Source organism: Gopherus evgoodei, chromosome 8, assembly GCF_007399415.2.
Source record: "Gopherus evgoodei ecotype Sinaloan lineage chromosome 8, rGopEvg1_v1.p, whole genome shotgun sequence".
In the NCBI taxonomy this organism is placed as follows: Eukaryota; Metazoa; Chordata; order Testudines; family Testudinidae; genus Gopherus; species Gopherus evgoodei.
The window spans coordinates 7,452,194-7,478,689 of NC_044329.1; the positions used below are offsets into that span (position 1 = coordinate 7,452,194).

The 26,496-nt window shown below is 48.0% G+C and overlaps 1 protein-coding gene across 2 annotated transcripts in view; it reads left to right on the plus strand.

Annotated features, from left to right (window-relative positions):
- The window catches only part of FLT4 (fms related tyrosine kinase 4), a 100,833-nt gene that overhangs the window by 49,241 nt on the left and 25,096 nt on the right, over positions 1-26,496 (plus strand). For both annotated transcript variants that reach the window (XM_030573246.1, XM_030573247.1), the window contains exons 3-11: positions 1,324-1,598; positions 10,145-10,257; positions 11,157-11,319; positions 12,293-12,432; positions 13,317-13,488; positions 14,420-14,537; positions 15,490-15,644; positions 16,928-17,090; positions 25,513-25,654. In XM_030573246.1, the coding sequence (XP_030429106.1) occupies positions 1,324-1,598; positions 10,145-10,257; positions 11,157-11,319; positions 12,293-12,432; positions 13,317-13,488; positions 14,420-14,537; positions 15,490-15,644; positions 16,928-17,090; positions 25,513-25,654 (1,441 nt within the window). The remainder of the gene's footprint in view (positions 1-1,323; positions 1,599-10,144; positions 10,258-11,156; positions 11,320-12,292; positions 12,433-13,316; positions 13,489-14,419; positions 14,538-15,489; positions 15,645-16,927; positions 17,091-25,512; positions 25,655-26,496) is intronic.

Genomic DNA, 26,496 nt, shown 5'->3' on the forward strand with positions numbered 1-26,496 from the left:
TTTCCTGGCACTTTCTCCTTGAAGGATAGAGAGCAAACTCTGGTGTCCTCCTTGGGTTTGATGAACATTTGCAGTCAGAGCTCTCCACAAGCAGATTAGAGCCAGCTTGTAAGGAGCTTGTTGGGCAGCCCCATATAGAAAAGGTTAGAGGAACTAGCATTGAGGGACTGCTTGAATAAAAACACATGGTGAGAGCCTCTGCCAGGGTGATTGGCTGCAGGGAGTCCCAGCTGGTATGAAAGGGAGGGAAAAAGACCCAGCGGCTGGATTTAAGGAAGTTCAGCTTGAGTTTGTAGCTTTCCCTTTGTTTGATCTCTTTTCCTTTCTCCTCATTTTCTTTCTTCCTTTTTCTTTCCAATACACCATGTTCCTCTTTCATTTCTCCTCTCCACTCCATTTATCACATCAGAGCCTGAGTCAGCTTCTGCCCAACATGAGGTAAGGATAGAATATGTCATGTCTAAGGGCTTGTCAACACTACCCGCCAGATCGGCGGGCAGTGATCGATCCAGTGGGGGTCAATTTATCGCGTCTAGAATAGATGTGATAAATTGATCGCTCTCCCGTCGACTCCAGTGCACCACCAGAATGAGAAGCATAAACAGAGTCAATGGGAGAGCATCAGCTGTCGACTTACCACAGTGAAGATACCGTGGTAAGTAGATCTAAGTATGTCGACTTCAGCTACGCTATTCACGTAGCTGAAGTTGTATATCTTAGCTCGACCCCACGCGGTAGTGTAGACAAGCCCTTAAATGTTGTCTATATGGGAAATACTGGAGAAATGGATCCTTTCTCTTTAGCTCCTGGGCTAATCCTCACCCTGGAATCAGTATTAGTGAGATAAAGTGGTGGGAACTAGAGACGGGTAGACTCCCTATTGAAAGTGAACTGATATTTGAGAGCATGAAATTCCCCGTGGAGGTGACCCTATGGCAATGGGATATATCCACCTTCCTGTGTGTCACTGGCGGTGCTAATGGAGCTATATGCTTTCACCATCGCACTGCACCCTTTCCTCCCCACGAGGAGCAAGATGGTTCCTCCAGTGGCGTTCATGGCCTGTACTTCCAGGCATGTGCAGACATGGGCTGGGCACACCTTATCTGGCTCTCCTGGGGGAGAACAGGGACAGCTGTGTGGTGCCTGGGGCCCCCTTTTCCCAATCCGCACAGGAGAAATAGGGAAAAAAGATGGCCCTAGCAAGTGAGGGTAGTAGCCACACTCCTGTGCGAATGAAGGGCAGGCTGAGTAAGGATGAACAGCCCCCCAGGTTCTGCCATTCCTGGTCACTGACTAACCTTTCCCTTTGTTTCTGTAAAGAGGGCAGCACCCCCTGGAGTGGTCGTGGCCTGGGGACCTGGTGGACCCTGACCAGGGTGAAAAGGAGAACGAGACAGTGGTATTGGTGAACCTCAGTGACGGCCGGACCATCAGGGAGGAGGATTGCGAGGGCACCAACACAAAGCCCTACTGCAAGGTCTTAGTGCTGACCGGGACCCAGGCTAATGACACAGGCTACTACAGGTGCTACTACAAGTACATCAGTGCCAAAATCGAGGGCACCACTGCGATCAGCATCTACGTGTTTGTGAGAGGTAAGAAGCCAGTGACTGTGCAGCTTCACCTGCTGTAATCCAGACCCGGCTTGGGTGAGCTCATGGGCTGGCCCACATGCTAGCCTTAAAACCCTTCATGGGAAGTAGCTATCGCAGCAGGTGGGGAGGACTAGCCCAAGGCGAAGCGGCTGAGCGGTTAGATTCAGTGTGCGTGGGAAAGGGTCACCTGCCTTCTACAAGGAGACTAACAAGCACAGGTTTAGAACCGGACAACATAGGGATCTGTATAAACTCCCCAGTTCTACCACTTCACCTCCATCCTGACCTGAAGTACCCTTGCTAGTCCTCTCGCACAGCTCTGCCAATGCACCTCACTTCTGTTTGGCAGAGCTCCCTGTTAGGTCAATCCCAAGCGTCTCTTCAGCGTAGGCTGGCAGCCCCCCACACTGGCACATTAAGGGTACAGCTGCACCGCCAGTGCAGGTAACACTCGTAGGCATACCCACACTAGTTTTAACCTAGCTAGCACGGGTAACGGTAGTAGTGTAGACGTGGCAGCACAGACTTCAGCATGAGCTAACTGCCCCAGTACATACCCGGGGCCCCGGCGGGCTTGTGCTGAGGTGACTATCCTGTACTAAAGCCCTAGCCACTGTGCCTCCACTATTAGGGTTACCCATGCTAATTGACTAAAGCGAGCACTGATATGCCTGTCCACACTGCATTTGCTGTGTAGACACGGTTAAGATTACATAGCTCTGTGAATAATACAGGGACATGGCAGCATCACTGTACCTGAGAAAGTTCTGCGGTGTTAGAGTTTGCCTGGCTACAGGAATACGTACAAGCTGGGATGGATGGGGTGGGCGGTAAGAAATTACTCTCCGTATGAAAGATCACCATTGGCTGGTGGCATCCCTGGTCATCTGGGTGAAGAGGAGCAATTGTGTTTGCCTACTTGCATCAGGGCTTTCAAACCCTGGATATGATTAATCTAGGGCTGTCAAGCAATTTAAAAAAACAATCATGCGTAATCACGCAATTAAAAAGTTAATCGTGAGATTAATCGTGCTGTTAATAATAGAATGCCATTTATTTACATATTTTTGATGTTTTCTACATTTTCAAATGTATTGATTTCAATTACAACACAGAATATAAAGTGTACAGTGCTCATTCTATATTTTTTATTACAAATGTTTGCACCCAAAAAAAAAGAGAAATATATTTTTAACTTCACCTCATACAAGTACTGTGTCATGAAAGTTTAACTTACAAATGTAGAATTATGTATAAAAAAACCCTGCATTCAAAAATAAACAATGTAAAACTTTAGAGCCTGCAAGTCCACTCAGTCCTACTTCAGCCAATCTCTCAGACAAACAAATTTGGTTACAATTTGCAGGAGATAATGCTGCCCGCTTCTTGTTTATAATGTCACTTGAAAGTGAGAACAGGCATTCGCATGGCACTATTGTAGCCGGCATCGCAAGATATTTACATGCCAGATGCACTAAAGATTCATATGTCCCTTCATGCTTCAACCACCATTCTAGAGGACATGTGTCCATGCTGATGACAGGTTCTGCTCAATAACAATCCAAAGCAGTGCGGACCAATGTAGGGCTGCCCAGAGGATTCAGGGGGCCTGGGGCGAAGCAACTTCAGGGGCCTCTTCCATAAAAAAAGTTGCAATACTAGAGAATACTATATTCTTGTGGGGGCCCTGCAGGGCCCAGGGCCTCGGGCAAATTGCCCCACTTGCCCCCCCGGCAGCCCTGGACCGACGCATGTTCATTTTCTTCATCTGAGTCAGATGCCACCAGCAGAAGGTTGGTTTTCTTTTTTGGTGGTTCGGGTTCAGTAGTTTCTGCGTCGGAGTGTTGCTCTTTTAAGACTTCTGAAAGCATGCCCCACACCTCGCCCCTCTCAGATTTTGGAAGGCACTTCAGGTTCTTAAACCTTGGGTCAAGTGCTGTAGTTATTTTTACAAATCTCACATTGGTACCTTCTTTGTGTTTTGTCAAATCTGCTGTTAAAATGTTCTTAAAATGAACATGTGCTGGGTCATCATCCGAGACTGTTATAACATGAAATATATGGCAGAATGAGGGAAAACAGAGCAAGAAACATACAATTCTCCCCCAAGGAGTTCGGTCACAAATTAAATTAACACATTGGTTTTTTAACAAGCATCATCAGCATGGAAGCATGTCCTCTGGAATGGTGGCCGAAGCATGAAGGCATACAAATGTTTAGCATATCTGGCATGTAAATACCTTGCAACATCAGCTACAAAAGTGCCATGTGAACGCCTGTTCTTAATTTCTTAATTGTAAATAAGAAGCAGACAGCAGTATCTCCCGTAAATGTAAACAAACTTATTTCTCTTAGCGATTGGCTGAACAAGAGGGAAGACTGAGTGAACTTCTAAGCTCTAAAGTTTTATATAGTTTTGCTTTTGAGAACAGTCATGTAACAAAAAAAAATCTGTATTTGTAAGTTACACTTTCCCGATAAAGAGATTGCACTACAGTACTTGTATCAGGTGAATTGAAAAATACTATTTCTTTTGTTTATCATTTTTACAGGGCAAATATTTGTAATACAAAATAATAAGATAAAGTAAGCACTGTACACTTTGTATTCTGTGTTGTAATAGAAATCAATACATTTGAAAATGTAGCAAAACATCCAAAAATATTTAATAAACTTCAGTTGGCATTCTATTGTTTAACAGTGCAATTAATTGTGATTAATTTTTTTTAATCGCGATTAATTTTTTTGAGTTGATCGCATGAGTAGACTGCAATTAGTCGACAGCCCTGGATTAATCACAACACACAGACAGTAGTGAGAGTCAGTCTGACTGAGTGAGGGATAAAGACAGAAATTCAAGGAAAGCTTGATAACGATGACAGAAATATGAAAAAAGTCCAACCTTGCTTTCAGGCAGCAACATGTCTTACAGCAGCAGCTGGACAGAACTGAGTTCACACCTCCTCTCTTGAAAGGTTCCTCTGTAAACATGCTCATCCTCTTGTCTGCAAAAGGCTTTTGGAATCCAGAGGGCTTGGAAAGTGGGGCGAGGGCCATTTCCCCATGCTGAGAGCAAATCAATATCCGTCCACTTCTGGGGGATTGCTGAAGCTCCGCTCTGGCCAGGATTCAATTACATTGGTGCCTGGGGTGATTGTTCCAGTCGGACTGGAATGCAGGAATTTTCAGCTCTGCCGTGCCCTAGAAGCAGATCACTGGGCCTTGGAGAAGCTCTATCTGTAAAATACATAAATAAATAAAACAGTTAGCCTCTGGTCTACTAGCGGGCTGTCAAAGAAACAGAGCCGGACTAACTGTAATGCTCAATATAGTGCTGGACCGACAGACTGAAGAGAGCAGGACACAGTGCAGCCAGATGGTATGCAACCCAGCAATACACTACTCTGCCAGTGTATTTCAGCCCTGATATGTAATACCTCTTTCTATGTCAATCCCGGTTTAGGATCCCCAAAAACCTCTGCCAGTTCTATCGGTCTAGATATGTAGCCCTCTCTTCTCTTCAGGACTGGCAGGCTGTCTCTGCTCAGAGGAGCAGTCTTGACCTCCTCAGACAGCCTGCCAGTCCTGCAGAATTCTGGGGTGTTTTATGGAGAGGCAGACTGTCCTCCCAGGATGAAACTGAGACTGTCCCACTCAAGCATGAGACCTAATTCAAATCTGAAAGTCTGCAGAGGCGAAAGACTGATGCACAAACTCTCTGCATCCCGCCAAGTTCATCCCACATTCCCCCGCTGCAAGGCTTAAAATGGATGCTGTTAAGATAAAGGTCTTCCACTGGAAACTGTTGGCTTAGTTCAACTATACCGTTATTTCTCCCTCTTTTAGCCAGTGCCGTTGTCATAAGACAGGAGTCATGATAATGAGAGACAAAATTTTCAAAAGGCCCAGATCAGTGCCAAAAAGTGACACACACAATTCTGGCTACATCTGAGCATGCAGTTACTGCAGTGGCAAATCAGATCAATCTATACAGCTGATAGTGAGGATGGATGGTCTTGTGGTTAAGGCACTAGACAGCAGTCTAGAAACGGAGGTTCAATTCCTGGCTTTGACACACATTCCTAAAAGTGAATTGCTTGACCTTTCTGTGGCTCAGTTCCTTGTCTGTGAAATGTGATATTTTCTCTTGTCACAGGTGTGCTAGGAGGCTGATGCATAAATGTGGGATGGTGGCTCAGATGACAATAGCGAGGACTGTATAAGTACCTAGCTAGATGGCTGGTTGGGTGTCTAGCTAACAATGTGCATAATTTATACCTGACTTACATGTGTAAAGTAAATCGTGTGCATTTGCAAGAGCCTTTTTTGCATATGGATTTTGACATCCATTCTTAAAACTTTGGCCTATAATTTTTAAACCCTAGAGAATACTTGGAATTTGACGTGTGACCGGGGAATGTTTCTCCCCTCACCTCAACATCCCCATTGGCGAGTTGCCAGTTGTAGGATTTCCAGATAAATTTCTGCTCTTGTCCATCTGAGTTGTTCTGTGTTCTGTAGCTCCATCCCCAGAGCTAGGGAGGGCTGATTTATTTGTTGAAGAAGTCCAGAGAGACAGTGATCAAACCACTAATTTATCGCTCAACATAAATTTTCACATTAGAGCTCCCTGTAGAATCAACGGGAGGATGTCTGTCCTGTGATAGAACCGTGGGACCTTCTATTGCTTTGATCTGACCATCTACACTCAGCACTAAAAATTAACACTCTACAGGTCTTCTCTCTCCCTTTGTGTGTGTGTGTACGTATGTGTTATTATTTTATTATTACACTTTTTTAGTGAATGCTGTAAACATACAGAGTGCCTATAACAAACAGAACAGGATGCAGCCCCTGTCTCAAAGGGCTTAGTATCTACGGCTGATGAAGATGCTAAATGAGTCCCAGCCCACCCATTATGACAGCCTTATAGACAACATGTGATGTGGTCAGACAAGAAAATGAGAACACGAATCACAGTCTCCTTGGCAGTGATCCACCTAGTAACTGGGTTCTTTGCTGCCATCTGAGAGCTCAGAGGAGATCTCTTGGTGTCTCACCTGTTATAGTTATTCCCTTCCCCTTCTCCAAAACTCTGCGAAGGGCCAGTGACAGGAATCAGGGCTGTGTTCAAATTCACAAACAAATCTGCACCCCTGAGCACAAAGACAGCAGACTTGTAGGGCAAAGAGCCCGTGAAAATGAACCAATAGGTGCTCCATGCAAATTGAATTTTAAAACAGAATACCCCTAAGTCTAAGCTTCATGATCCTAAATTGGGCGCCATGGCAACCTTCGTCTTTGATGTTGAGTTGCCGTGCCACAGTGTCTGCAGCAGCTGCAGCTATTCCCTCTTATGAAGTGGAGTGAAAGACCACAGTATATCTGATACCACTGTGCGCTGAGGCTGGCAAACACCCACCTTTTAATGGCAATCGTTGTCACATATTATACCAGTGGCAGCCAATGGGATGGGCTTATTCTGGCTGGGCCCACTCAGACACTGGTGCAGGTCTCAAACTCCTGGCAAGTTGCAAGTGTAGCTCTCAGTTGAGCAATATTTGGGCACTTCTGTTTTAAAAATACCGCTCTAGTGGTTGGGTAATGAGGAAAAAGGGTCACAGGCATCTTAACCCATGGCCCTACATAAGGTGCTATGCCAAGGGGACCGTCATCTCCCTTGGAAGTTATGGTTATAGTCTCTGTAGGGACCCAGGTAAATATAGTAATAGATTTTAAGGCCAGAAGGGACCATTGTGATAATCTAGTCTGACCCAACAATTCAGTTCACCCAGCAATTCATGCACCAAACACAGGACTTTTTGAAGATCTACCACAACCCTAAGTAAGAAATATTCCCATAGGCCAAATGGGCAGATTGCACAAGTGAAGCCAGACAAGATCAGATACAACACAGACATTTCAAAGGATATTGCCTTCACTTTGGAGTGACACTGGCATCAGTGTAGATTCTAGACACGGGATATGTAGGATCTGGTCCAGAGTTAGAGTGGCCAATTAAGCATATGCGGCTGGTGTTTGCAGAGCACCAAATACCCAGCTGAGCAGCTGGTGCTGATATTTCAGAACAAATCCTTCCATAACAAACTCAAAACAACAATAGCCAGCAGCAGAAGAGACTTGGCAGGAATTCCCATCCCAAATATTAGTTGTCTCCTATTCTAATCTTGCCTTAGTCCTTCATATGAACATCAGTGGCTATTCTTCATGTGCATCCTGAAGGCACTATTATATAAAGCCACAATGATGAAGTAACCCCTAAAACTGAACCTTTTAGCAGGAGCATTTAACAACAAAGAAATTCATGGGAGAAAAACACTGCAAAGTCCCCGTATTGGCAAGGGCAACAGAAAAACCCTGTGCTTCAGTGCAGGTGAACATGAGCGACAGCAGTGCAAACTTCCCGCTTTGCCCCTGCCAGTGAGCCCGGTAGGAGAACACCTATTAGGGATGAGAAGAGAGTTTGGTCTCTAGGCCTCTTCAGTTCTTGTTAAGGTATCCCAGGATTGACCCTGGGACTTAAAAGCACGAGTCTCTACTGCCCAAACTATAAAACACGGGTTGTGCAGCACAAAAGTTGTAGCATCTGTGTATGTGGACTAGCTGCTCGAGGGTGACAGTGGTCACATGGTGTTTGTGTGAGTTACATTGTCTTTGTTATGACTGAGACTGCCCAAAAGAGGCCTAATTGTGGTAATGGATTATATGTGAACCCATGTCCACTAGTACAGTGGTTGCCATTTAAAAGTCAACATTCGCCAACGGACACCGCACGGTTACATCTGTTATTTCCTATTCTAACTATGGGCAGAGGAAAGACCAAATAATGCATCTTAGACAAGGCTGGGAATCTCTATCTTTTTACTTAGATTGTAAGCACCTAGCATAAAGGGGACCTGGTCCATGACTGGGGCTCCTGGGTGCTATCACAATCCAAATAATAATGGCAACCACTATATGCCAGCAAACAGGCATCAGCTGCTCTCAGCTCTCTCTCACTGTGGCCCTTGGCTGGATTTGAATGGATGATTTAGAAGTGAAAATCTCTGTAGCCCATTCCCAGTCTGCTGGATCATCCAGTTATACAGTCCCGCTGTTTGGAGTGACATCAGAAATGCTGAGTCATGAAACAGTGTTTACAGAAAACATTATCCGTGCTAGAGAAATGGACCCCCCGCCCCCATGTCATTGGAAGTGCTGTATGCACTAGTGGTTAGATGTGTCCCTGACGTGTTGGACCTTCTCTCATTTGATCCAGGCAGTATGCTGAGCAGAACAGAGAGAGCAGCCCCTCCATGGGGCGCTTGTTTCTTGGATCTTCCTTTGGAGGCCCTCACTAGGATCCCCGTGTGGCTCTGACAGGCCTGGCCTAAGAAACTGCATTTATTAAACAGCTTCAAACATTAATTCTGTGTACTTGGTGTTTTTGCTCTTCCTGTCAATATTTGTGCTTGTGAAAGTTGAGAGGAGGTTGGGTGGAAGCCCTGGAAATCTCAGCTCATTTGTTTATCTACCGGGCGGGATCTCCACAGGATGACATCTGCATGCCATTGGGCTGCAGATCACCTCCTCCTCGGGCCGGAAGGTCGTGCTGGCTGCCTTTACTCTGGGCCTGCACATCCCGGCTAGCTCTGTCCAGTGACACAGAGCCATTTGGGTGTTAGGGGAAGAGCCAGCCAGGGACTGAACTGAGGTGAAGAAGAGCCTGTTTCACAAAGTCCCCCTGAGGTAGGTTTGAACCAAGGGCCCAGAAAAAGAGACCTGTAGAGAGCTGGGGGGAGGGGCGATCACTTCCTAAATTTACAAAAATTCAGAAAAACCCAGTCAACTGCCATGGCAATTGGGCTGAGAGGAGACACCCAACATGTACAACCCTGACTGGCTGGATGAAGGGTGGGGTCTCCCGTAACGAGGAGGCTCATGGTGATATCAGAAGATGAATTGCAGGCTAGGCCTGAATTTCAGAGATTCCTTGCATTGCCTCTAGCAAGTTGCTTTGCTTTGCCTTTGATTGCTCACTTGGTGTCTGCTGGATGCTGAGAAGCTGTTCAGTGGCAAGTCACCCAAGTCTTAGGTACAAGGAATCTTTTAAACTTTCCAGCCAGGGGCGGCTCCAGGCCCCAGCACGCCAAGCACATGCTTGGGGCGGCAAGCCGTGGGAGGCGCTCTGCCGGCGCCGTGAGGGTGGCAGGCAGGCTGCCTCCCGCAGTTTGCCTGCGGAGGGTCCGCTGGTCCCGCGGCTTCGGTGGACCTCCCTCAGGTCCGCCAAAGCCACAGGACCAGCGAACCCTCCGCAGGCAAACCACCAGAGGCAGCCTGCCTGCCATGCTTGGGGCGGCAAAATCCCTAGAGCTGCCCCTGTTTCCAGCCGCTGAATAGTCAGGATGTCTGGCTCAGCAGCACTACCTCTGGCAAGCTTTTGCTGAGTTAACAAATGCCTGAAATTCACCTTTTTCCTGTTTCTCCCCCTTCTGTTCTTCTCCTGCCTCTGTTTATTCTTTCTTTTCTTTACTTCTCTTTCTCAGATTTTGAGCAACCATTTATCAACAGACCCGAAACACTCCTCATCAACAAGAAAGAGAACACCTGGGTGCCCTGCTTGGTATCCATCCCAGATCTTAACATCACCCTGTTCTTGGTAAGAGACCTGCCTGGATGAGGCTCCTGTATAGACAATATCTCCTTTATTATGCATTTTTAATTGGCTGAAAAGGAGCAGAATAGACATTGCAGGAGCTGGAAAATGCACAGGGTGGGTTTTCCATGGAAAATGCAAGCCGCCAGCTTCCTCATTTTCTGTGTTGACCCAAGCTCTGCTGACCAGCTGCTTTGGGCATTCCCTTCCGTGTGGCCTGTGGGTTTCCTGCTAGATCTGCTCCTCTTCCCTGAAGTTGTAAAATCTTTGTTTAGTAGCATTTCCCAGTAGCATCCAGACCTGTTCATTGTTGTCTCTGCTACCTTTAGCTCCTTGGTCTTCAAACACCTTTGGTGGTCAGTGTTCCCAAGGGACAGGCGCCTGTACTTGTGGGGACTGCCGATTAAAAACAACTCTATTATCAGCTTGCTCTGTGACTTTTTTACAATGCTAATACATCCTTCCAGGATGAGCATTACTATTGTGCAAAGGCCTCCTGGGACGCTTTGGGGGCCAGGGGCCTTTCCCTTGCCCGGGAAGGACCCCACATGAGGTCAGCCTTCATCCCATTTGGGCTTATGGTTGGGGAATCAGCAGCAATTTCCTTAGTTATCACTATCTGTTTCCATTCCTGGAAGTTCCAGTCCCATTCTGCAGACTGTGAGCTTAACTGCATGGATACTTTTATGGTCACTTCCCAGGCAGCAGAGGATGCTGGGATTCCTGTAGGACAAAGAGGTGGGGGGAAGAGAGGGCAGGAGTCCAGTGTGGTGTGACGCTGCATTTATTCTGCCCAGCCAACAAAAATGGAATGTGTTAGCCTTGGAAGAACAGGGGATTGGCGAGGGAATGCTGCCACCATGTTCTTCTGCAAACAGTTTGCAAAATGTTGCTTTTTGCAGCCAAGCTCCATTATCTACCCAGACGGGAGAAGGATTCTCTGGGACAACAAGAAGGGGATGCTGGTCCCCACCCACCTGATCAGGGACTCCTTGTTTGTTCAGTGCGAAACCATCATTGACAAGAAACTCTTCAGGTCCAATTATTTCATTGTGCACGTCACAGGTGAGGCTGGAGCAGGGCAGCAGGTTGCTCTAGAATTTCAGCTTCCAGCGAAAAAAGAAAACTAGTTTTCTCCTCAAAAACTTGGCGAGAGAAATGACGGGATGTACTGGTGAGGCTGCAAATGGGCAGATGGTGATAAATTCTTAGCAGGGTGGTGAACTTGCCCATTCATTTTAATGTGGGTGGGTTTCAGAGTCTGTTTGGGAACATTTCATTGCAAATTAATTCTTGGTGACCCAAAACACACCACCCAGCCTGAAATCACTGGTGCTTAGAAAAGTGAGGAATTCCTCATGCAATCTAAATGGCTCCTTTTCTAATTTGGGAAGGCATCTTTTCAGTGACCACTTAAGGGGCCAGATCCCGATACCTTTACTCACGCTGAGTGGCACCTTACCCCTTAAGCTGTCCCATTGGATTCAGTGGGACTAGTCATGGAGTAAGGTATTACTCAATTGAAGGGTATCAGAATCTGACCCTTAGAGATTCGGTTAAGTGCAAATGGGGCAGTTTTAATGGCGCTGCAGTTCTCAAATCTTGTGTGCTAGAGGTGAGTCTCAGCAGAGTATGATGGCAGTATCCTCGCCCAGCGGTCTGTGCTATATGACATTATGTTGGATTTATAGTATTCCAGCTGTATATATGCAGCACTCCATGCTGTAGCATGCACTCTATGATTCCCTTACAACTGTCTGCATCGGTAACAGTCAGTGACCAGGCAGCGCTGGACGTGGAGAAAGGTCACTTTCTCCTTCCTTTTGGTGTTGCTGCTTTACCCATCACTGTCCCCTTCAGGCGCAAATGTCCATAGAATGAAGCAGGGACAGGGAGGTGAAGGGACGATGGGTTGGGCTGAATTGCAAGCCCCAGGGAGCCGATGTGCATTGTACAGAGAGTTCCAGATCCCAGTGTCAAAGAGTTAATGGCATTTCTTTAGCTGAGAGATGTATTTTTCTCACCTTCTTTATATCAGGGAATGAGCTGTATGATATCCAGTTGTTTCCTAAGAAGGCCATGGAGCTACTAGTGGGAGAAAAGCTGGTCCTCAACTGCACAGTGTGGGCTGAGTTTAATGCTGGAGTAAACTTCCAGTGGGATTACCCTGGAAAACAGGTACATGTAACTTTCCCTTGTCCCTCAGCTGCACCCCCCACAAACCTCATTTATTAAGGAACAATCTGTGCTGACTGTTTCTACAGGATGTCTGCTCAGACCTGCCTCTCTAGGCAATTCAGTTACTCTTTCTGTGCTGGCTTAAAGAAATCAGTGGCCGATAAGCAGGATGTGTGGTCCCCAAGCTTAATGCTCATCCTGTTCCCATCTCAGTTAGTGAGCTGGGAAGGGGTTCGCCAGCCAGTAAACTCCTTTCAGAGCTGTCAGTGAGAGTTAAATACCAATTGTGCTGTGACGTCATTGGCTGAGGCAGGGCATCCCATTTTGATGGTGTGACTAGGTTGCTATTCACCAACTTTTCCATTTTGCCACTCTGCAGCAGAAGCTAGTTAACAAAAGAACCTTTGCTCCCTCTCTCCCATCCCAAAAAATAATTGCTAGCTTGTGGTAACTTTAACTACAGAAGAGCAGGTTTGCAGGGAGAATAGCCACAGACCAGATTTCTCTCTGCAGAATATTATTCAAGGGTGATATCATCTTGTAGGCTTCAAGGAATTACTGTAGTGAGGGGGCTCTGCAGACTGATTACGCTCTGCCCCAGGCGACTGGCCCACAGATTGGAGTGGAGCCTGTAATAACAAAGGACCTGTTGCAAGACTATGACGTGTATTTCTAGGCCCATAGGAATGGCTCTTTGCCAGCCCAATCATGCCTCAAGGGCTGAAGCAGTTCTTGGCGCTGCCCATCTTTTAGACAATGACTCAGGAAGAAGTAACTGAGGAAGACTGAATGCTCCTGGCAGCGAAGAGCCTCACATGTAACCCATCCAAACTGTCTCTGTTCCCTTGATTTATCTTTTAACCCCCTCCACCTCTTCTTGGCAGATGCACCGGGCTGTCACTGAGCTGCCTGAGAGGCGCTCCCAGCAGACCCACACTGAGCTCTCCAGCATCCTGATCATCCAAAACGTGAGCCAGCAGGACCTGGGGAAATACATGTGCATGGCCAGCAATGGGGAGCAAACATTCAAGGAGAGCATCGATGTCATTGTGCACGGTACAACGGGTTTCTGCTTTGTCAAGACAGCAGGAGTGGGGCAGTGGGCAGAGAGGCCAAAAACAGACAGCCAAGGAGAAGAGAATTCTAAGAATTATCAGGAGGTGTTTTGTTCACTAATATGCCGGAGAGTTATTTTTGAAGCATTGCTTGTTGCGTGCGATCTAGAGGTTAGAGGATCCCCGTGACCCAGGGACCCTTGAATTCCACTAACAGCTAAGCTACAGACTCAGTGTATGTGACCCTCCCTTCACCCTCACGAAGTAAGTCATTCAACCGCTCTGTGCCCTTGTCATCACTCTGGACAGCTGGGTGTGAAATAGCATGAACCTCACTGCAAGGCAAACACCTACTTGAGCTGAGACATCCTTGGCAATAAATTACAAATACACCTATGTGCCTGCGTATCACCACACAGTGCCCATGTGATCCTGGGGGTGGGCTCACCCCCATACAAGTGCACGCTGCAGAGATGTGTATGTGTAGCCACACACTTGCATAGACAAGCACACACTTGTACAAACACACTTGGAGACGCACAGTCACATCACTTTATTGACAAGGCAAGGTAGTGTAGTTTAGTGGATAGCGCATTGGGGTAGAACTCGGAAGACCTGGGTTCTATTCCTGGCTTTCTATTAATCTGCTGGGTGCTATGGGCAGGTCACTTCACCTCTCTGTTACTATTTGTTTCCCCATCTGTAAAATGAGGATAATGATTCTAACCGTCTTTGAGATCTGCTGATGAAAAGCATGAAAAAAGAGCTGGGTACAGTATTATGAATGTCTCAGAAAGTCTCCTTCTCGGGTTGCGGGGCAAGCAGCATCTCTGCCGCTGTGACAGCTCAGCAACTTGACAGGTCTCTTTCTGCTTCCCTCCCCTCTACCCCTTTTTGTCTTGTCACCTGTCTGCGTGGCCCTGCTTTTACAGAGAAGCCCTTCATCAATGTGGAGTGGAGGAAGGGGTCAGTGATAGAAGCCACAGCAGGAGACGAAGTCGTGAAACTGCCAGTGAAGGTGGTCGCCTATCCCCCGCCAGAGTTCCAGTGGTAACCCACCTTTCTTAGCCTGTGTCCCCCAGCCTTCATGCCCATCCTTGACGGGGGGGTATAGGGAAGGGTTGCGGGGGGGGGGATTGGAGTTAACAAGGGTCTTGCAGAAATTCCTTGCAGGAGGGGAGATATCCCTATGCCACTCTGCAGCAGAAGGAGCTGGCTGATACGGTTGGCCTGAGGATCCCAGCAATTTCTACTGATGGAAAAGCTCTCCCTTAGCTCTTTCCCAGCCAACTGGCAGCCAGCCAAGGAAGAAAACCTTCCTAATTGGTCCTCGCGTGCAGTCTTCTGGTTTTGGCCACATTCTGCTCTCTCGTCGTTCGCTTTTCTCCTCCCGCCGCACCTGCACCCACAGGGCTGCCCAGCACTCCCTGCTGCTGTGCAACACCTGTCCTCACACACAACAGGGCAGAGGCCTTCCTGGGGTTGGGAGTGGGGCAGTGGGAGAGGGGACGGTAGGTTAAGTCCTGGAACCTGGCATGTAGACAGCAAAGATTCCAGTCTGCACTGAGCAGAGGGGCCTAACTGAACTCCCATGGCAGCTCCATTGGTGCTGCCTCTCTCCTGACCAGCCAGCTGGGGTCGCTGCTGCAGCCTGGAAGAGAAAAGCTGAAGGTCTGATTCTCCACTTGTCACCAATTGCACCGATGCCAAGCAGGTGTAATAGGCTAACAACCAGAATTCCCCACTCACACCAGTGGTGGTATTTTCCACCCATCCTGACCTGGAGCATTCTTACTTCTAGGAAGGCGAGCTGCCCCCTAACTTGTTTTCTTGGGAAACCTATTAAGTCCTCTCTAAAAGGGCTCCCAGCATTAGTGACCAAAGCCCGCTGAGCACATTTTGCTGCCAGATGGCTCCCAGCATTAACGCCTGCAGGCCTCTGACTATATTTCAGTAGGACTGTACCTCTCTGTCTATGCATTTGCTCTCTATTTCCCCACAGGTACAAGGACGGCAAGTTAATTCCCAACAAGCAATCTCCCTATTCGATGCAGATCAAAGACGTGTCAGAACAGAACTCCGGGACTTACACCTTAGTTTTATGGAACAGGCTGGCTGGGCTGGAGGAGCGCATTAGCCTCCAGTTAATAGTCAATGGTAAGGAAGGATAAGGCAGAAAATGGTGGGAGGCAACTGGCCAAGAGACCTTCCTGCTGTTCTTAGACCCAGTGGGCCAAACTCATTCCTGGAGTAACTCCCCTGAAATCATTAGCCAGTTGTATTTAATTCACCAGGGGATGTCACTAGTCTGTAGCAGTCCAAGTTTATACCTCTCCTCTTTCCTCATTCCACCAATTGTAGCTAGATAATGACACTGTGGCCTTTTCAGTGTGAGCTAGTGGACAGAGCACTGGAGTGGAACTCAGGAGACCTGGGTTTTATTTCCATCTCTGCCACTGCTGGGTGACCTTGGGCAAGTTCACTTCCCATCTCTGTGACTCAGTTCCTTCATCTCTAAAATGCTGATCCCCTTTCTAAAGTGCTTTGAGATCTACTGACAAAAAGTGCTAGATAAGAGCTAGGTATTATTATCATCAGAGATTTCTCTGTCACTGAACATGGAGAAATATAGAAAAAGAAGGTGACCTCTTTTCCATGAGCAATCCTCCTTGTCTTCATGCACGTCTAAATTCTGATGCTGATGAGCTGGAATTTGCAGCTGTCTCCCTGATCTGGTTTAGAAAAGCTCCTATAGGAAGTGCTGATGGAGGATGGTGAGTGACACTGATTCTGACTAGGACTTTGTGTCAGGGCAGAATAGAAACTTGACACCTTGGGTTTATATCCATGTTCCCCAAGGTACTTGTGCCAGATTCACCCCAGTGCAGTTCCGTGGACCTCAGTGGAGTTACAACAGGGATGAATGTGATCCCTCCTGCATCCCTGCAATATGGCAGAGCATGGAATTCTGGGATGTGAGAGGTGGGGATGGTCTAACCCTAATTAAAGTATTTTTGGCATCCCCTGTAACTGAGAAAGTGAGGCTTAAGAAGTACAGGCAGGAATGGACTGGAGTGCAGGGCTGCGAGGAGCTGCTTTGATACATGCAGCAATTGGACAGTGGCACCAGTGAAGTCTTGTAGAGGAAGAATTCGCTTTAAATGTTGCTAAGTATAACTTACTCCTGCTTGCACAGCACCTCTACAGTGGGCCCAAGAGCTCCACAGATTAAAAACAGTTGCTTTAATTCATTGCACCACCTGGATCCTACCAGCAGGTCACTGCGTCTAGACCCAGATGCCCTGAAAGCCAGGGTGTTCTAGTGACCTCTCTTTTTATAGCCCAGAACAGGAAGGATGTTCTCTCAGGCGTGGCGACTCAGCAAAAGGGACTGCAGTGCTGATGCCAGATTACAAATATTGTCATTCTGCTGATTTCAGTTCCTCCGCACATTCACGAGAAGGAAGCCTCTTCCCCGAGCATCTATTCCCGTAGGAGCCACCAGGCCCTCACCTGCACAGTCTATGGCATCCCAGCACCAGAAGTGATCCAGTGGCAGTGGAGGCCGTGGAGCCCTTGCCGGATGTTCTCACGACGTAGCCTGTAAGTGCTCTTCCTCACCATCTTGGCCCTGGCTTCCTAGCGCTAGGTGCCAAGATCTCAGTCATATCACTCAGGCGAAGGCCTTGGGCCTATTCTGTATACACAGAGCCAGTAGCCACTCAAAACTAAGCTATGCCATTTGGCTGCAGATCTGAGTGATGCGTGGCGTGTGTTGGGTGTGATTTGTTGGTTGGGGGGAGGCAGTGTTGTCTGGCGGTTAACACAGGGAGTCAGGGTTCTAGTCCCAACTAAGTCACTCAGTGATTTTGGTTACATCACTTCACCTCCCTGTGGCTCAATTTCACCATCTGCCTGGGCACAAAGCTCCAGCCCAGCATTTGCCTGTAACACACTGAGGTGAAATCTGCAGTATCTGATTGATACGGATCTGCCTCAGCCTGTTCATTCGCATTGGATATGGAGGAAGAGATGCTGAGTCTACCTGAAACAGACTTTTGGAGCATTCCTGATGTGTCACGTGTAACCCCTGACAGCCTCTAACACAGAGCCTCGGCAACGTTCTCCTGACTCCTCAGCCACCTACTTCCAATGCTTCCGGTGAGGTCATGGACCTCTCAACACTCTGACATTTGCCATAATAAGACCTAACACTTTACAACCTTAACTGATCCTTACATTATCCCTGTCAGGCAGGTGAGTATTATTATCCCCATTTTACAGATGGGAAACTGAGACAGAGAGTGCAAGTGACTCACTCAAGCCCACACCATAAGCCGGTGGCAGAGCCAATGTCTGGTGAAATCCTCTAGACTATGCTGCTTTCGCAGTCGGCCAGCGAAACACAAAGTACTAGGAAACCAAAGGGTTTTCTCTTGCTTCATTCCTACTCTGGGGGGCAAACACTAACCCAGCATCTTACAGGTGATAAGCATCAGTGACCAATGACTTATGTAAAAGCAGCAAAGAATCCTGTGGCACCTTACAGACTAACAGACGTTTTGGAGCATGAGCTTTCGTGGGTGAATACCCACTTCCTCAGATGCATCCCACGAAAGCTCATGCATCCCACGAAAGCTCATGCTCCAAAACGTCTGTTAGTCTATAAGGTGCCACAGGATTCTTTGCTGCTTTTACAGATCCAGACTAACATGGCTACTCCTCTGATACAATGACTTATGCAGAATCTAGAATCAGATCTGGCTTCCCGCATGTCTCCTATTAGAAAAGTCAAAGTCAGAAGTCTGTGGTGTTTCAGTTTGGCATCTAAGTGGTTAACCTCTGAAGTGGGAAAAGAAACATCCTAAAGAGGAATCAGAAAGCTGCTCTCTCTGCGAGGGCTAGGAAGGGCAGCCCAGAATGTCCCTGGATCCTTACTGCAGAGCTCTGGGTACTGGACGGAGGGGGCTCTGAGTGAGGAAATACCTGTTGCTTAGGTGACCCGTGTCCTATCTGCACCTAGCAACCCTGATGCTGCATTGCTGGATGTGTTCATTTCAATTCATGTTGCAAGGGGGAGCAGGAGAATTTCACTATTATTCTTGCAGTGCTGGTCCCAATGTGTATTCCATTGTGAGGTACACGCACGCTCCAGGTGCCTGAGACAGGAAGATTTTTGCTAGCAGTGTCTGTTAGTTTCCGCCTGCACTCTTCCTCTCTTTGTGCTCCGGACCGCCTCTCCAGTTCCTTTCTTCTGCCACATGGTCTAAGACATAACCCTCCCATGTTCACGGAGGAACCATCTGACATCGAATCTGTAAATGTTGTAAAATATAAATGTTGTTAGTTAGATATTCGTTTTAGAGTTAGTTTAGTTAGTTAGAATTCAGGATTCTCCACAGACACACATAGACACACACACTCCCAGTGCAGGACACAGATTATGCCTGGGATTCCAGGCTTCCAGAACTGTATGTCCTACCCTCAGTCCTGCCCGGTCACTGACAACCAGTGTCAGAGGTGTATATGCTGCCTCAGAAAAGCTAAAAGCCATATCTGTCACTCCTTTCCCAGCCAAACCCGGCAAGCGACAGAGTTCAGATTTAGGAAACATCTCAGAGAGTAGCAGCAGAAAGAGTCCTGTGGCACCTTATAGACTAACAGATGTATTGGAGCATGAGCTTTGGTGAGTAAATACCCACTTCGTCGGATGCCTGTCATACGTGACATCTCATGGAGTGTGCTATGAGACCCTAGTCTGATCCAGGCTGAGCAGAGCCACCTGTACAGTGGGCAGAGGCATTGAAGAACACTCCACCTGGCACTACCACTTCCGAGAGAGTGGTAGGCAAAGACAGAGCCAAGGACTCCTCTTCTCAGGCTCACCACCAGGACAGGGAGCCATCTCAAAAGCCTAAAGAGAAATCCCCCACCTCTACGAGGAGGGCTGCCTCGCCAATGCCTTCTAAGTTGGATGATTCTTCATGCCTGGCTCCAGGAGGCTCAAGGATGCACAGGAGTCGTGATATGAAGAATAAGGGTTCCCTCCACCTCACCACCATTAACAGGAGTGGGACCATTGTTGCCAAGCAAGGAGAGAAATGAGCCAAGGCCGGGACAATCACTGGTACCTGCCAAGGTCAAACACTAAGAACTTTGTCATGCTGTGTGGAGTGGCTCACAAGTATATATGCCAGCCTTGGGGCAGACTCTCAAAGAGCAGGGCAGAACTCTCAAAGTGGTTGTATGTTCTATAATTAGATTTCACCAACCCAGTATCATGTGTGAACTCCTAAAGCAGTGTGACAGTCTAGCCCCAGCCAGTCCCTTTGGCCATTCCAGGCTATTTTGCCTCCCAGGCAAGCTGCACTATGTGATAGGTGGTCACTTTCCACCAGAAAGCACACCAATATTCAGATTACTCCCAGTCCCAAAGTACCAGTCACTTACCCCAGGTCATTTGTACTCAGATCTCAAACCAAAGACAATGCCTGTAGCCAATCCTGTAATAAACTAACTAAACATTTATTAAGTGAGAGCAGAAATAAGAGAATTATGTAAAGGTTAAAACAGGAAAAACACACACACAAATGAGTTACAGTCTTCAATTTATAAAAGTAAGAGAAGAGTCTATTATAAGCAGGTCTATGCATCCATTAGGGCTGACCCATGTCGAGCAGCATGGGGATCTGTTGCTTACATTTAGGAATCTTTGGCCCTCAGAATCTAGACCAAGTTTCTCCTTGTCAGGGACTTTTTATTCCCCAGATTGCAAGCTGATGGGATGAGTTCATGTTTCCCCTTCCTGGAGAGAGTTAGGAATGCAATCAACAAGGTCTCTGTCCTTTGTTCCACAATGCCTCCTTTGCTGTCAATGGGCCATCTTGTATGCAAAACAAGCACTTTACCTTAATTAATGCTGCTTTTTCCTGTTTGGTGAGTTACACAATTACAAAGGATTACAGTGCAAACCGTCAATATACCTTTTTACCATGGGATACAGAGATTATAAGCAGTATCCTATGAGCATTCCATAAAGTCTAAACATTAAACACATTCTTATTAAGCTAATATCCATTTTAACTTTACTAACACAGAGATAAACCAGAGTGGTTTCCTGCTGTGCATTTATCAGTGTACAGTGAGGCCCTGGGCCTTGGCATGAGCTGGCATCTGGTCTGCCAGCATCACAAAGCCCATGCACCATCGGTACTGACACACTCACATAAGGAAATGCTGGCTTCCAAGTGCCATTCTATGCCAGCTCTAAAGGTGCACAGAGAGAAGACTCTTCACACCCCAATGACTGGTGATAGGTGCACTACTCCACACGATATCATAACTCTTCCAGATCCAGAATCTTCCCTCCTATCAGACGCAGTCCTTACAAGGGAGATTCTGACACCCTCTCTCCATGAACTCTACAGGACAGGTCAATCCCCGATTCCTTCTAACAATTGAGATATTTCCATATCAATAGTACCGACAGCACCACCATTGGAGGAGGCCACATTTTCCTCTTTGGGGGAATCTGACATGGGGGAAGGACTGACATCACCTCCAGTGAGAGAAGTGAGCCCAGATAGAGGATTCAGAATCACCTAGGCCTGCAATGACCTTGTAAGAAGGGGTGCCCCCACACCCTGACCATGAAACGCTATGCCTTGGGGACCTCCTCAACCTATGTTGGATCCCTCTCACTGGCTGTACTGGGGACCATGAGACTCATAAATGCAATATTCTGAATCAGAGTGGTCTCTGCGTGAATCACACCATTCTTCCCCCTCCAGAGATCAACCAGAGCTCTCTCAGGAACCCATGGAGAGGAGGAGGAAGAGCTGGACTGATGGTCCCAGTAGGAGTACCATCATCATCTCCTAATGAGGTGATTGCCGTGGCCCCATCACCTCCACCAGATGACTACAGTGTCCAGAGGCTACCTCACAGGCTGCAGATATTTGCGGAGCGTGGTACCTAATGAAGTAGTGCTTCTTGTTAATCAAGCCATCCTAGAGTCTGCCAAAGTTGTGTGGCATATTCCAGCAATATGTGCACCTCCTGCTAAGAGGGCAGACAAGAAGTACAGCCAAAGGAGCAGAGTTTTAGTTCACACATCCTGCCTCAAACTCTTTTGGTGGTTCAGGCTGTCACTGAAAAGAGTAGGAAACAGTACCGCTCAGGGAAAGGGGCCAGACATTTGGACCACCTCAGAAGGAAGGAGTTTACATCTACCAGCCTGCAGTTCTGAACCAGGCCTTGCTGTCACAGGACAGTATGACTTTGCTAACTCTTCAAAGCTTTCGGAATTCAAAAATAAGCTTCCTCAGGAGAACAGGGCACAATTTCAGGCCCTTATTGAGTAGGGTAGATTGGTGGCTAGAACATCTCTACAGGCTGCTGTTGATTTAGCTGACACAGCCTCAAGGTCAATGGTGACTGCTATCATTATGTGTCACAAATCCTGACTGCTCTCTTCAGGTTTCCCCAGGGAAGTTCAATCCACTGTGGAGGATTCACCCTGTTATGGGTATAACTTATTTACTGGAAAGACTAATGCGTCTTGAAAGACTCCAGGGCAACCCTTCTTTCCCCAGGTATCTACGTAGATCAGCACTGAAGGGCAAGCATGACAGACAGCCTTACAAGCCTAAATCACTGCCACAAGCCTTCTACTCCCAAGGCGGATATGAACCACTACAGAAGCAGCAAAGGATGCAGAGAACCAAACACAATACTCCTTCCAACCACAACCTCCCACTAAGAGATACTTTTGATGAGACCCTTGAGAGCTGCGAACCAACTCGGATGCCATCTCCTACCTACCCAGACATCCAATTTGATGGCCACCTAGCCCAATTTTCTCAGACTTGGTGAATGATAGCAGACAAATGGTTCTCGGCATCATCCATTTTGACTACACCATTGAGTCACCTCCCTCCCCCCACAAAAAACCTTCCTCATCTCATATGTACCCCACAGTAAAGTATAGATAGGGACCATGCTTCTCAAAGAAATTCAGTTCCTGTACAAGGTGGTAAGTGATCTCTCTTTACATGAAGGAAGTTTGCTTCTGAAGGTGCTGATACCAGGACGACCTCAATCTCCTCCAGCTGTTAAGTGCAGTGACAATGCAGGCAAGATCCACCTTATGGCTGATCCATCTTATACAATTATCTATAAGGCTAAGATTTCATTGAGACTACACACAAAATTCACCCTCAAAGTAATCTCGGCCTTTCACCTAAACCAGACAATATACCCACTTGTCTATTTTCTGAAGCCACACGCTGCTAATGAGCAGCGCAGACGCCATTCCCTGGATGTGCACTGGGTGGTGGCATTTTACTCACAAAGAACAAAGGACTACTGACTTCTGGAGAGAATGCCAAATCTCTGTGGCTTTCCAGTGTTTAAGTGCAGAGAGTTTTCTCAGCTGGCACAGAGTAGGTAGGAAGAGATGTCTCTGAGGTTCTGTTTCCCTTCTCCACCTGCCAGCTCTCCCCTGCCTGGAAAGCCAGGAGGAGAAGGCCACAGAAAGTTGGTTAGAAAATTATACTGAACCGAACAGACCAACTGTGGCTGTTGGGTGTGAATGGCCACATCTGGATGGCATTTTGTAGCACAGAGTCATACAGCAGCAGGGATCACTACACCCGGGAAATATGCTCCTCCAGAAGCAGCCTTCCATGTATGGACTCTGCAATCAGAGCAGTAGGGGCTGGGAATCCTGCAGAAGGCATGTGCTCAGGCTGCAGGGCGTAAGAGTGCCTCCACTGCGACATTGACCCACTGGCCGAAGTAGGAGCCATGTGAGGCTCTGAGGAGAATCTTAGCCTTGCTTGGCTGAAAGAAGGTCTCTAGAAAACAGGACCTCCACGGGATGGGTTGTAAAGGTCAAGGATCAGTGAGCGGGCCTCTCTACGTTAGACTTTCTTCTGCAAAGTTTCCTGGTAGAGTTTGCACTGGGGCAGGTGTCCTAGTGAGAGCAGCGGTGGGTGCACTAGTGTAGACAGGGCCTAGGTATGTTTACCCCTGTGGTATCTAACCCTGCTTAGAGCAGATGACATGGTGGTTAAACAGCCAAGGCCCCAGCTGCCTTTTTGACCTCAGTGCACCTGCTGTTGCTTCCACCAGTGGAACTGCACTAGGAGAGCATTTGAGGGGAATCGACTTAGTGGAGATGCATCTAGCGAGACACACGGAGAAAGGAGCCAACAGCGAGCAGATCGTGAGCGAGGCAGAGTCACTGAGCGTGGAGGAAATGGGGCATCGACACAGACACCTAGGCCACAAAGGTTCTGCTATCACTGGTGAGGAAACCAGTATTTCCAATAGCATGTGAGCACTCGGTGGCCCTGTCAGGAAGCAGAGGGGCTGATGAATTATGAGCACTGTCTCCCAAGGCCGCAATGTTTCTGCTTAGTGCAGCTCCAGAGGATGCAGGAGGCTTCTTCCTGACTTCCTGTTGTTTACACAGATTCCTGATGTTGCACCCGGGCACTCACACTGCAGGGCATTCTGCCCTGTGCTACCAGCAGACACGCCAGGGAGCACTCTGCAGAACCTTGTCCCCTGCACGGACAATGGATATTCCCTGCTCCTCATTCCTGGCACCCCAGACTCCCATTGTTCACTCTCAGTGGAGAGCCCTCTCCTGCATGCGGCGAGCAGACATCCCTGTGCCTAATCCCACAGATGGCCCTGGATCCTCCATTCCCGACCTTGGCTCCCAACACATGCTCAACTCCACTTCCTGACCCACCAGGTTATCCTCTCCTCACCACATGCCCTAGTGCACATTCATTTCTGAAACACACACAGCTAGTTAGGCCTGGCTGCAGTTTTAATTCAGGTTCCCTATGAGGACTGGGTTCTGCACTCCTGAAGGATCAAAGACCGAACTCTCCATTCCCTCCCCTGCACCTCTGGCATCAGTGATAATAACCTGGAGGTGAATCTCTCAGTCCTGTTTCTTTTAGCTGCCTACAGCAACTGTGTTTGAGACATTTCCCCTGGGTTAACCAGGTGCACTCCAGGCTGCAGGGCTGGGAGATCTGCTAACATTACCCAAGCCATGTGGTGATGTTTACACTCCCAGTGCTGTGAATCAGGCTTAGAAGGAACACTATGGATCTAGGCCTCGCTACAGAGCAAACCAAACCGGAACAGAGACAGAAACTGAGCATTGCACAAATGACTGGCCTTTGTTCCCACCGCAGCAGAGTTGGCTGCCACCTGAGTGTCCCTTGTGCCTCGCGGTCACTCTGTAGCACTCCGACCCATTGTCTCCTTCATGGGGTCCCTTAACCAAGAAATTAAAACATATCCTGGGGTCCCACTTAGTCACTTCCAGTATACACTGTCCTTCCATGCCCCAACCCCAGTTCAGTGTCTCTTTTCCTTTGTTGGGGGTCCCCAGCCCTCTCTCCCAGAGCCAGGCACAGTTCAAAGTCTCTGCAGGAGCCAGTCTTGTTCCTTGCAGCTGCTGCTTCTAGTTCTCAGCTGCTACGTGTTCTCAGATCTCACTTTCCTGAGCCATCCCTGCCCTTACTGCACCTACCTGCTGCTCTTCATAGGGAATTTGCTGACTCAGCTGAGACTTTTCCTGTAATCAGGGCTGGCTGAGCCCCAGGTGCCCCAGCTCAAGAGCAAGCCACCATGTTACACCCTCTCCTCCATCATTGGGGGGAAGGATGATTTTGTGGCGAAGGCAGTGGCCTAGGAGCCGGGAGCCTAAGAGTTGCATCCTCTCTCTCTGCCTCAGTTTCTCCATCTAAGGAGGAACTTTCCACTTAATAGCTCACAGGAGTGTCATGGGCCTTCAGGTGCAAAGCAGCATGGACGTGTGAAGTATTGCTGTTGGGAGAGCTTTCCTCATCGCGGAAAATCCTATTGGTTCCGATGAAAGGAGTGTGTGAGCTCTCAGTCTCTGCCCTGCAGAGAGGAGTGCCACCATTTGGCCTTATTCTCAGCGGGCACCCTCTCTCCCCTCCCCTCTTCTTTCGCATGGCTGCCGGGTGAGCAGTAGCAAGCACCGGGCAGCAAGGCGCCATCAGCGGGACCGGATGCCCGAGTGCAAAGACTGGAAGGATGTGTCCCCGCAGGATGCCGAGAACCCCATCGAGAGCATTGACACCTGGACAGAGTCTGTGGAAGGAAGAAATAAGGTGAGGTTGTTTCTCTGTATCCCCACGGTCTGAGCTCATCATGCGGGCGCACTCTAACAGCATCAGGTTGTCTAGTGATCACAGAATAATGAGAAACCGTGCCCATGTGTCTGCCAAGAACTCAGCTGTGAGATAAAAGTACCAGCCCTGTCAATGACCAAGAGAGAGGGACTGAGAAACAGAGAGGTGCAGGCAGTATCGTCAAATGGCTGGGGTAGTTCCTGGCTGCCTGACATGCAGTTCCAGCTTGTCTCTGCCAAACCAAGCTGGAGAGAGAATGGTTTCCCTTGGACTTGGACTGAGCCCCAGAGACAGACCTCTCTCCCGCCTCACTCTGAACCTCGAACTCCCCTCCCTTCAAACCCACACACGGACATTTCTTCTCAGAAACAGAATGTCGATATAAAGGCAGGAACAAAGCAGTTAATTTGCGGGGAGTCAGCCAAATACTATGACCAGTCACCAAGTCCCCCCAGAAAGAGGGAATAGGGGCCAGGGCTGATGGGGAAACTTCTGAACATTCCAGGAAAATGCCTGCCTTCTGTGGTGCATTTCACTTGCTTATGTGGGTTGCGGAAAGAGCCAAGAACAAAGGTTGTGTAGAAATCCTGGCCTGAGTCCATTGCCGCTTTGTGAATGAAAATGTGTTTGTGCAGGAGGTGCCCCTGGGAGTCCAAGAAATTCCATTGGCTCTCGCAGTGCATTTCCTCTCTAGAAGGGACATCTCTCCCTCTTTCTGATGTGTGGCCCTATAAAAGCATGGTCAGCATTCAATAGCCATTTCTTTCCATCAATAGCCATAAGTGTCAGTGATCTGTGCACTCCTTCATGACTAACTTCCT